This window comes from Neolamprologus multifasciatus, chromosome 23, assembly GCF_963576455.1.
Source record: "Neolamprologus multifasciatus chromosome 23, fNeoMul1.2, whole genome shotgun sequence".
In the NCBI taxonomy this organism is placed as follows: Eukaryota; Metazoa; Chordata; class Actinopteri; order Cichliformes; family Cichlidae; genus Neolamprologus; species Neolamprologus multifasciatus.
The window spans coordinates 18,762,384-18,774,550 of NC_140460.1; the positions used below are offsets into that span (position 1 = coordinate 18,762,384).

Genomic DNA, 12,167 nt, shown 5'->3' on the forward strand with positions numbered 1-12,167 from the left:
GGATGCATATAAGGCAAAACACAAAGCCTGTTTCTTTGAAATGGGAAAATCAAGAGATGTCAACCAAAACACCAGGAAAAGAATTGTCGACCTCCATAAGTGTGGCTCAATTTTGAGTACAGTTTGGTGCCATTTGCAATTAAGAAATGCAGATAGTTTCTCTCTTTACTCTCAAATTTAACAAATATGTTTTTTATATTTATCAGTCAAAAAAACCCAAACATTTAGTCTGATTTGATGTTACAATTAAAAAAGTGTTTGTGTTTTTTATCTGAAGAGTATGTAAATATCTGGTTTCAACTGTATATTTGATGATGTTGGTGTTTGGCTTGATTGTCAGCACAAAGAGGGAGAGAGAGGAACAGAGAGGGAGAGAGAGGAACAGAGAGGGAGAGAGAGGAACAGAGAGAGAGAGAGGAACAGAGAGAGAGAGAGAGGAACAGAGATGGAGAACGAGGACAGAACAGAGAGGGAGAGAGAGGAACAGAGAGAGAGAGAGAGGAACAGAGAGAGAGAGAGGAACAGAGAGAGAGAGAGAGGAACAGAGAGGGAGAGAGAGGAACAGAGAGAGAGAGGGGAACAGAGAGAGAGAGAGGAACAGAGAGAGAGAGAGAGGAACAGAGATGGAGAACGAGGACAGAACAGAGAGGGAACAAGAGCAGGTGAGACAGACATGTTAGTCAAATGGTTGTTTACCAAAAGTATCACCGTATCATAGGTACTCATGTATCTCGTACCTAGTGTTTCTTTTTAGGTTTGTTATTTTTCAAATTCTACATTTATTAAGTTATGCAGGCTTGTTTGCACAACAAGGCTAAATAATTATATAAACTTTTCTCAATCTAAATAGTGTACTTTGGTAGATTTAAAAAATAAGTGTAGTGCAGGTCTATGATGATTTTTAGTGCTACTATCATTTGTGTTCAAATGATAGTTGTGTTCTGTCCGATCTCCTGCCACCAACTAGATGTCATGTCCTGTTTAAACAACTGATTAACATCTTCACAAGTGAAGGTCACAACAGTACTGCAGACAGACAAACTCATAAATCTCTACTTAGACAACTTCATGTTTTCCTGTTTGTTAGCAAAGCAAACTTCTGTGATTCCTTTGTTCTTCTTACTGCAGTGGTTGGAGTGGTTTCCACACCTAATCGAATCAGTTTGGATCAGTTTGCTTCACCTGAACACCCTGACAGTATTTACTGCTGTCTGACTGCATTCAGTGGACACTGAGATGAAGCAGAAAAGAAGCAGCTGATATTTGGACAGCACACATGATGGAAAGGAGGATTTCAGTTGATGTGCGCATGAATGATTTGTGTTTCCTTTGCAGGTGAAGGTAGAAAGTGTGTGTGAGCTGATGTGGATGTGAATTCAGCAGCATGGGTCAGTGTGAGGACAGAGAGGAGGGAGTCCCTTCCTCTAAAACCACTCTGTGTGGGGAACATGAGAGCCAGACCAAAGCTCAGAGGTGAGATGACCATCTCTAACTGTCCATGACTCTTCTCCATGTCACAGCTCAGCACTTTTCACACTCAAAGCTGTGTGTGTGTGTGTGACATTATAGTTCAGAGCAGCGGTACACACTGTATTCTGCCAGACCTGGGCCCAGCTGCAGATCCCTAACGACTGACTTGTACTTGGAGTTACACGTGTTTTTTACTCGAAAGCGCCTCCCTTCCAGTTTGTCCTCCTCACTGTTTTGTGGAGTGAATCAAACACAAGACTGTACTAAACTTGAACCTGAATCTAAACATGAACTGATGCCTGAAACAACAAGCATACCTGAACAAGAATCCTCTGCGACTTCAAAGTAAGTCACTGAAATACTAGTAATAGTAAAACCACAGAACTGTAAATCAACAGAGCATCTGTGATTAAAAGCCTGAAGTAAAGGTGTGACTCATAAATCTGCTTTCTGACTTTACATGAAACACTTCTTTATAGAGATATTAACCATGCACAGTTAAATAATTCATTGAAATTGGATGATCTCTCCTCAGTCTTCAGATCCTCGGTTGTAAACATGTCATGGATCAGGATCAGGCTGGGCCCCGGCAGATGATCTGTCCGGTGTTGAACAGCAGTGCTGTAAGTCATGCTTCATCCTGTTTCAGTTCCTTTTCTTTATATTAAAAAAAATGTTATTTCCTCTTTTGTTCCTGATAAGCAGACTCTGAGGTAAACATCACATTACAGCCACAACAAAGGGAAGCGTCCTGATTTGAACCTGAACAAGTCATTATTCTGGTGCTCGAACCGGTGCTTAACTTTGTCCGAAAACCTCTTATGTTTTTATTTTTAGCAGTCTCTTTTTTATGCAAAATAAATAGCCCTTTCTGTTGATACAATATACCTCCTTTGGTTGGAACTGGTGCTTAAACAATGGAAAACACAAACTTTGTCCTAAAATCTCTCATGTTTTGCTTTGTTTGTTTTTTTTGCAAAAGATAATCATATTAGCTTTCTCTGGAGCTATACGGCTAAGCTACTCACCCAGAGAAGAACGTCTGCTGCTACCATCATCATTCGTCATAATTTCTGCCACACTGGCAGGGCTAGGGGCCAGAACTCTCCTCTTCAGGTTCTTGGGGGATGTTGCTAACTCCAGGTCCGATAACAGGCACCACACCCGCAGTAGATGTGCTCGGTGTGAGGTGTTGCAGCAAGCTATCAAATGCATACATTTCTCGGCTTTCAAGAAAATGCTATGGGTCGCCAGGTGTTTCATCAGATTCGAGTTGTTACTTCCTTTGCACAGTATCACCTTAAAGCACTTGTTGCAGGCCAGACTTTTGACGGCTTCGCCTTGAGCATTTTTAATCTGTAGCTCTGCTCTAAAAGAATGTACGTACCTGGGCCTGCCTACTATCCTTGGAAAGGTAAAATGATTGGCTAGAATCCAAAGTGTATGACATCTCTGGGGGAAAAAAAGCACTGAAATAAAGCACTGAAATAAAGCAACGAAATGTGCGCTGCTTTTTGGTCTGGTTACTACCGTTTATGTCAGAACCGGTGCCATATCGGTACCCATCCCTAGGTACACGGCCCTCAAAAATCTGTCAAAATTGTCAGTGTTACAGCTACTGTAGTCAGGAGCCTCACGGAGTAATACGTACTTTGCTTCAACATAATATTACCGTATTGTGTGTGTATAAGGACCCCAAAATGGCACTTGTTAAGAGACATGCTGTTGAAGCAGATTTCAAACTCAAGGTTATCAGTCACACAGTAGAAAATGGGAATAGAGCAGTTGCAGGAAAATTCAGCATTAATGAATCAATGGTACGTAAGTGGAGGAAACAAGAAGAATGAGTTGAGTAAAGTTTGACTATTTTGTTTTGCTTAATTCGCCTTATAATCCGCTGTGCCTTATGGTCTGAAAAATATGTTAGATGATCTGTGACTGACTAGCAACAACACTAGCATATTTTGTCCACTAGAGTTTAATGATGGAAAACCCAACATAAATTAGTGAGAACCAAACTTCAATTTTTACCTTAATTCCAGTTTATGTTAAAAAAACACACACACACAAACCCACACAAAACACATTTTTTATAACTCCATTTAGCTTCAAAAGCCTCTTTTGCCTTAACCTTCACATGCTGTCAATGTCTAGCAGGGTGGGTTAGAGCTTTGTCTGTGTTTCAGTGATTCAGTGGTGCGTTTTCATTTTGCTTTCCCCCCGGCAAAGTCTTGTTTTGTACTGGGGAACATTGAGAAAATCTATTATTCTATGGGGGAACAATAGATTTGATATATGTATCAAAAGATTAATTGCTGGATCAGTGGAGTCACTAATACTAGATGGTCTTGTTCATGGAGAACTATGGAGCTTGAGATAATAAGCAAATCAGTCCAGCTTCTGCATTGGTGTTGACACAATACTAGTTCGTTGTAGTAAAGAGAAAACTGATTCTTAGGGTGAAATTGTTGATAGTCTTACCATCAACAGCTAGCTTTGGTTAGTGGCCAAAGGAATAAGGCCATGTATACAAGTGGAAAACATGCTTCCTTTATTGGCAGTCTATGCTTAGCAGGGTAAGCAACTCTCACATTAACAGAGGTGGGACAGTATCTGCACTTATGTATTTATTTTTCTGACAACTTTTGGGTTTTATTTCCTATTTATTTATTTAAAGTGGGCTGCAGATTTGAAGTGGTTGGTAATGTATATAACAATGTATATAACAATTCAAACGAAATGCACCGTGACTGGTGCACAATGGGTGTGGTGCTCATGGTCAGAGTTAGGTTGCATCAAGTGTACCACAGATGAATTATCTGAGTTACTGAATTCAACCTTTATGTCACCTGAATACAGGCTAGTGTAAAGAAAGTATAAAGAGTAAACTGTCAGTTTGACGGATGGAAATCAGCCAAGATAGTTTGTGGAGTATTGGCTTGTTTCTCTCAGTTGCGTAAATCCACAAAGAGCAGTAAATCTCAGATCAGCACCAGCAGGTCAGCTGATCAAAACCTGCAGACAAAGAAAGTCTTCTTGAGCTTTCAATAGAAATGATAATACTATCAATTATAGAGTCACCCTCACCTGCCAAATTTTACTATCCTCTGACTGTACTCATTTTTTTGGTTTATCTTTGGAAGCAAGGTTTTTTAAAAAGTCTGTATTCACATTTACTAATATTATTTTGTTATTATATTAATACAGCACAAGGATTTCACTTTTACCGAAGTGAAGAAGTTGACACAGTCCTTTAACTTTTGCCAGAGTATTTTTTAAACAAGTATCTCTACTTTTCCTTAAGTGAAGATCTTCTTTACTTTTGCCACCTCTAGCCATTAAGAAGAGGCTCTGAACAGAGCAGCAGTCCTGCGTATTGATAATGACTAATGTGTCTCAGATATCTGCCTAAAATGTCTCCTGGACATCTTCTAACTGAGGGGTCTTGAGAAAGTTCAACGTAGAAGACACTGTAAATGTAGAACTGATTACATTCATTGATAATGTTTTCATTGCTCACTAACTGTTACATATTTCATTTTTTTTTTTCCTGTATTAAGTTGCTTTTGTTCAGTGTCAATGCAAACTAAAGTCCAAACTAAAGAAGAAGTTCCAGTGTGTGTTTGAGGGGATCACTAAAGCAGGAAACCCAACATTTCTTAATCAGATCTACACAGAGCTCTATGTCACAGAACAAAAGACTACAAAGGTTAATGATGAACATGAAGTCAGACAGATTGAAACAGCATCCCATAAAATACACCAGCCAGAAACAACAATAAGATTAGAAGATATCTTCAAAGGCTCCACTGGAAGAGATGAACCGATCAGAACAGTGCTGACAAAGGGAGTGGCTGGCATTGGGAAAACTGTCTTAACACAGAAATTCACTCTAGACTGGGCTGAAGACAAAACCAACCAAAACACTGAATTCACATTTCCAATCACTTTCAAAGAACTCAATGTGTTGAAGGAAAAAAAGTTCAGCTTGGTAGAACTTGTGCATCGTTTCTTTACTGAAACCAAAAAAGCAGGAATCTGCAGCTTTGAAGACTTCCAGGTTGTGTTCATCTTAGACGGTCTTGACGAGTGTCGACTTCCTTTGGACTTCCACAACACTGAGATCTTTACTGATGTTACAGAGTCGACCTCAGTGGATGTGCTGCTGACAAACCTCATCAGGGGACATCTGTTTCCCTCTGCTCGCCTCTGGATAACCACAAGACCTGCAGCAGCCAATCAAATCCCTCCTGAATGTGTTAGTATGATGACAGAGGTCAGAGGATTTACTGACCAACAGAAAGAGGAGTACTTTAAGAAAAGATTCAGAGATGAGGAACAGGCCAGTAGGATCATCTCCAGCATCAAGACATCACGAAGCCTCCACATCATGTGCCACATCCCAATCTTCTGCTGGATCACTGCTACAGTTCTGGAGGATGTGCTGAAAACCAGAGATGGAGAAGAGCTGCCCAAGACCCTGACTGAGATGTACATCCATTTTCTGGTGGTTCAGGCCAAAGTGAAAAAGGTCAAGTATGATGAAGGGACTGAGACAGATCCACACTGGAGTTCAGAAAACAAGGAAATGATTGAGTCTCTGGGAAAACTGGCTTTTGATCAGCTGCAGAAAGGAAACCTGATCTTCTATGAATCAGACCTGACAGAGTGTGACATCAATATCAGAGCAGCCTCAGTGTACTCAGGAGTGTTCACACAGATCTTTAAAGAGGAGAGAGGACTGTACCAGGACAAGGTGTTCTGCTTTATCCATCTGAGTGTTCAGGAGTTTCTGGCTGCTCTTTATGCCCATCTGACAGTTATCAACTTTGAAGTGAATCTGCTGGAAAAAGAAGAAACCTTTTCTACAAACTTCTACCAATGTGCTGTGGACGAGGCCTTACAGAGTCCAAACGGGCACCTGGACTTATTTCTCCGCTTTCTGCTGGGTCTTTCACTGGTAACCAATCAGATTCTACTCAGAGGCCTTGTGACTTATTCAGAAAGTATCTCAAAAGCAAGTAAACAGACAGTCCGGTACATTGAGAACAAGCTCTGTGAGAATCTGCCTACAGAGAAAACTATCAATCTTTTTCACTGTCTGAATGAACTGAATGATTGTTCTCTAGTAGAGACAATCCAGTGGAACCTGAGTTTAGGGCGTCTCTACACAGACGAACTGTCTCCTGACGAGTGGTCAGCCGTGGTCTTCATCTTACTGTCATCAGAAAAGGATCTGGATGTGTTTGAGCTGAAGAAATATGATGTTTCAGAAAGGGCTCTTCTGAGGCTGCTACCAGTCGTCAAAGCCTCCAAGAAAGCTGTGTAAGTACACAGATATTTATTGAGATACTCAGTTTACTAGAAGAGCTAATCATTGCTCTGTTATTTTCCCTTTAGACTAAGTGGCTGTAACCTTTCACTGAGAAGCTGTGAAGCTCTGTCCTCAGTTTTAAACTGTGACTCATCTCATCTGAGGAAGCTGGATTTGAGTAACAACAATGTGCAAGATTCTGGTGTGAAGATACTGTCTGCTGGATTGAAGAGTTCATACTGCAGACTGGATTCGCTCAGGTCAGAACAGAGTTAAAAGGCCTGAGGGCTCTAAATACTTGATAAACTAAATAATAATAATAATAGGGTGCAAGCACAGATGATAGGGCCCTTGTGTATGTCCAAACAAGCTGTAGTTACTTTTGTACATCATGGTTGGAACTTTTAATGTAAATTCGATCTACATGAGATGACACTATGTGTGACCTAATATCGCGACATAGATATCTCAAGGCTTGGATTCTTATGAAGCATGTGATGTTTGGGACAGATCGAACTATATTTAAGTTTTATTTGCCCCAAAAATGCTGTTTCACAAAAAGACAACTTTACATCACCAATATCTTTGGATTGAACTCAGAAAATATGCAGCCAAACTTGCACCTTAAAATCAAAATAGCTGATTTCCTATTGATTTTTGAGTATGACGTTTTTGCACATCCCAGCACATTACATGATGGAGCTCAATTTTAGATAGACAGATTAAATGTAGCACCAGGGCCTAAACTTCGACAGAGGAGTCGTTAATAATGTTATATCCTCAATTTGTAGGACTCTGGTGCTTGTAAGAAACCAGAAAGATCTTCATTTATCCTGGAATAAGAGCTTGCTGCTCTATATACATGCTTCTGTAAAGCTAGGACATCTTAGTCTTCACTGATTGAAGAAATTATGAACAATGCTAGGAAAATGCAGGACTGCTTTCATACATTTGTACAATCTTTCTAAAATTAATAACATCCTGGCTCAGAGTGATGCTGAAAAAGTAGTTCATGCATTTAATACTTCTGGAGTGGACTGTTGTCATTTATTGCTATGAAAGCTCAGTGAAACACCTTCAATTGATCCAGAATGCTGGAGAATGTATATGTAGGCCCGTCTTTTGTGGAACCATTTCCCAGTTTGGATTTGTGAGGACTCTCTCTCTGCTTTCACAACTGGGTTTAAAAACCATCCTGGTTCTTAAAGTCAGGGTTGGATAAGGTCACCCTGAATTCTCCCGTAGTATTTTTCTATTAATTATTTATATTATATACAGCCTAGATTTGTATAGCATGTTACACCTAGAGGAATTTGTGGTGACTTGCAGGTTTTGCACTATGGATAGCAAATGTTTAGCTGATGAAATCAAATGTTTTCGATGCATTTCCCACAACTGCACACTTTGGAAATTCCCATCCTTTGGTCCCTTAAAGATTTCTTTTGCTGGTTGATAGAGGCACTTTATTTACGTTTCAAATTAAATGTTTTTCATGTTTATTATTTTCTGTCCAGGCTCTGTGACTGCAAACTCTCACAGAGAAGCTGTGACGTTCTGTCCTCAGTTCTCATCTCACAGACTTCTAGCCTGAGGGAGCTGGACCTGAACCACAATGATCTGCAAGATTCAGGAGTGAAGATGCTATCTGCTGCGCTGAAGAGGACACAGTGCAAACTGGAAACACTCAGGTCAACAAGTTATAACTGGTAACAAATACAGTAGACCTATGTTTCCAAAATGTCGGGCTTGTGTAACATCTCAATTAAAATAATTTTTAAATAATTCGGTGTTGTGGGTCCAGGTGAAATACTCAAATGTACTTCCTGTACACAGCTGTAATTACATCCTAAAGACATTTTAAGTCTGAAAATTGATGATGAGTCAAATTGTAGAAAAATAAAAACGTGATATATAAATATCCACTGATGTCTCAAATCAATTACAATGCTGGAAATCTTGAAAACAGGAAATGTTATATGTCATGTTTTGTAGAGTAGTAATAACTAGTTCACTAGTTCACGCATTTATTACTTCCAGGCTGGACAACTGTAATTCATTATTATCAGGATGTCCTAAAAACTCGCTGAAAAGCCTTCAGCTAATCCAAAATGCTGCAGCAAAAGTACTGACAGGGACTAGAAAGAGAGAGCATATTTCTCCTGTTTTGGCTTCCCTTCATTGGCTTCCTGTTAAATCCAGAATTGAATTCAAAATCCTGCTCCTCACATACAAGGTCTTAAATAATCAGGCCCCATCTTATCTTAATGACCTTGTAGTACCATATCACCCCAGTAGAGCACTCCGCTCTCACACTGCAGACCTACTTGTTGTTCCTAGAGTATTTCAAAGTAGAATGGGAGGGAGAGCCTTCAGTTTTCAGGCCCCTCTTCTGTGGAACCAGCTTCCAGTTTGGATTCAGGAGACAGACACTATCTCTACTTTTAAGATTAGGCTTAAAACTTTCCTTTTTGCTAAAGCATATAGTTAGGGCTGGACCAGGTGACCCTGAATCCTCCCTTAGTTATGCTGCAATAGACGTAGGCTGCCGGGGGATTCCCATGATGCATTGAGTTTTTCCTTTCCAGTCACCTTTCTCACTCACTATGTGTTAATAGACCTCTCTGCATTGAATCATATCTGTTATTAATCGCTGTCTCTCTTCCACAGCATGTCTTTATCCTGTTTTTCTTCTTTCACCCCAACCGGTCGCAGCAGATGGCCGCCCCTCCCTGAGCCTGGTTCTGCCCGAGGTTTCTTCCTGTTAAAAGGGAGTTTTTCCTTCCCACTGTCGCCAAAGTGCTTGCTCATAGGGGGTCATATGATTGTTGGGTTTTTCTCTGTATCTATTATTGGACAATCTACTGTACAATATAAAGCGCCTTGAGGCGACTGTTGTTGTGATTTGGTGCTATATAAATAAAAGTTGAATTCAATAACAAGGGGAGTTTAAAAGTAGCTTTGACAGTATTTTAGAAATTATTTCTCAATAGAAACGTTTTTATATTTGGACTGTATTCATTCAAACACTGGATACAATAGTGGGTTGACTTTAAAACTAAAAATCTAACCTCTTCCTAAGTTACTTTTCTTTTTACTATACAATGAGCTTCTGTTTTCTGCTGTGTTTTGTGTCTGCAGGCTGTCAGGATGTATGATTACAAGCGAAGGCTGTGTTTCACTGGCCTCAGCTCTGAGCTCCAACCCCTCTTATCTGAAAGAGCTGGATCTGAGCTACAATCATCCAGGAGACTCTGGAGTGAAGCTGCTGTCAGCTAGACTGAATGATCCACACTGGAGAATGGACACGCTCAGGTATGGAGAGCCCTACTGCAAGCTTGAGACCAAGTACAAGAACTAGTCTTTTGTTATATATAATTTCATATTTAGAGACCATGTTCACAAGACTTTATTTTCAAAGAACCGTGTATATAAAATTCCTCCTCTTCCTTTTCCTGGTATATAGAGATATCTATCCATCTATTTATCTAGATATCAATCTATATATATGTATGCATATATACACATATATATACACATAGAGAAGAGCTCGAGAAGATGTGGAGGGTGAAGGTAACAGTGGTAATCAGCGCACTAGGTGCGGTGACTCACCAGCAGATCCCAGTATCTTGCCCAAGGATATTTGGCATGCAAATTAGGGGAGCCAGGGATCGGATCACCAACCTTCCGATCAGCAGCTGACCTGCTCTAGCTCCTGAGCTTGGGTAGAGGACCCAAGCTTGAAGGATAGACCGCCCGCAGGGGCGAGAGGGGATTTTAATTATTAATTACTGTCACAACGACCGGACAGTCTCGGTCGTTGTGTCTTTGAGCATGACACTTCACCCGTTGCCTACTGGTGGTGGTCAGAGGACCCGGTGGCACCAGTGTCCGGCAGCCTCGCCTCTCTCAGTGTGCCCCAGGGTGGCTGTGGCTATGATGTAGCTTGCCAGTGTGTGAATGTGTGTGTGAATGCGTGGATGACTGAATTTAGTGTAAAGCGCTTTGGGGTCCTTAGGGACCAAGTAAAGCGCTATACAAATACGGGCCATTTACCATTTACCCTGGATGCATCATCAGTCTGTTGCAGGTCCACCACAGAGAGGCTGACAATCATTCACACCCACAATCACATGTAAGAGCAGTTTAGAATCACCAATTAACCTAACCCCACTAACTGCATGTCTTTGGACTGTGGAAGAAGGCTGCAGTACCCAGAGAGAAACTAAATCCAAACTGATGTTTTTAGTGTAATCATTATAAATGTTCAGTCCTTGAACCATAATCATTATTAGTGTTTTTTCTAAAAACTCCAGTGTTTTGTTCTTTTTGGACAGGATGTATTGATATTTTTGTTTTTGTGGTACAACTTGTCATATTTGTGCAATCCCGCATTGAAGTTGAAAGAAAACTGGAACTGTCACTAGCTTAACTTTCACTGGAACTTCAAGAGTGCAGGACCTTTAAAAATATTTTTAAAGGTCAGGCAAAATCACTCATCTTTGGAAAAGAGAGTTTATTACAGAGAAATGGCTCTTTCCAAAATAAAAGCTATACTATACGCTTCTTCTGGGCTATATTCTCAGCAGCATATTAAACATATCAGGTCCCCATAAGGAGAATCATGTGCTAACGGCTGTCTAAATGACTCGGGTAAAGTTTGTAGCATGCGAGCTTGTTGTTTTTGTCTGCTTCCACTTGTCTTTGCACTAGGATGATGTCGGCGTAAATGTGCAGTCATATTCGTTGTGTTCCCACTAGTGTTGTCAGCGTTAATCTTGTTAAAATGACATTAACGCCATAACGCCGCAAATCCCCGTTAACAAGTTACCGTGGATTGCCCCATGCTTGGGGCTGGACGGTGTATAGGAATTTCTTTTACTTATGTATTAATCACATTATTTTATTGTATAATGCCTTGGTGCCACTGGATTTTAACAAGTCTCACACTCATACATTAAGACAAATGGTGGGGGTCTAGTAAGGAAGTTGGGGGGAAGCAGACAGCTCCACAGGAAGAAACTTTTGTCTCTTTGAGGACTCTGGGAGGTAGCAAGGGAGTGTGAACCTTAAGGTGTGAAAAAGCTGTGTACTGCCTTTTGTTCCTGAAGAAGGTATTTAACTGAGAGCCATGCTAGGCTCAGAGAGACTCTGCTGACCGTCTTCCCCGCGGTCATGTGGGCTCTCCACAAGCTTGGTTGTCTGTTCTTTGTGTGTTTTGATTAAAGAATGTTAGCTACCGCTCACCGCTCGTCTGCAGGCTTTATTTAAATGGAAAACTTCCACAACAACGGCGTCAACACGTTAACAAGCTAACTGCGCTAACGCACTAGTTCCCACCAATGTAATTGAGCATTGCGTGGCACATCCGACATACTGTTTTACT

At 40.6% G+C, this 12,167-nt stretch overlaps 1 protein-coding gene across 1 annotated transcript; it reads left to right on the plus strand.

Moving 5' to 3' along the window:
- Nucleotides 1-214: 214 nt before the first annotated feature.
- Nucleotides 215-10,225, plus strand: LOC146491383 (protein NLRC3-like). Its single transcript, XM_085150152.1, has 7 exons — nucleotides 215-1,473; nucleotides 1,570-1,815; nucleotides 2,006-2,112; nucleotides 5,031-6,795; nucleotides 6,871-7,044; nucleotides 8,299-8,472; nucleotides 9,923-10,225. The coding sequence occupies exons 1-7, from the start codon at nucleotides 1,385-1,387 to the stop codon at nucleotides 10,140-10,142; spliced, it is 2,775 nt and encodes a 924-aa protein (XP_085006278.1). The 5' UTR covers nucleotides 215-1,384; the 3' UTR covers nucleotides 10,143-10,225.
- The last annotated feature ends 1,942 nt before the right edge of the window (nucleotides 10,226-12,167 follow it).

Coding starts and splice junctions, on each gene's coding strand:
- LOC146491383 (XM_085150152.1), top strand. CDS start 1,385: ATGGGTCAGTGTGAGGACAGAGAGGAGGGAGTCCCTTCCTCTAAAACC. Junction 6,796..6,870: donor AAAGCCTCCAAGAAAGCTGT/GTAAGTACACAG, acceptor TTTTCCCTTTAG/ACTAAGTGGCTGTAACCTTT. Junction 7,045..8,298: donor TGCAGACTGGATTCGCTCAG/GTCAGAACAGAG, acceptor TTTTCTGTCCAG/GCTCTGTGACTGCAAACTCT.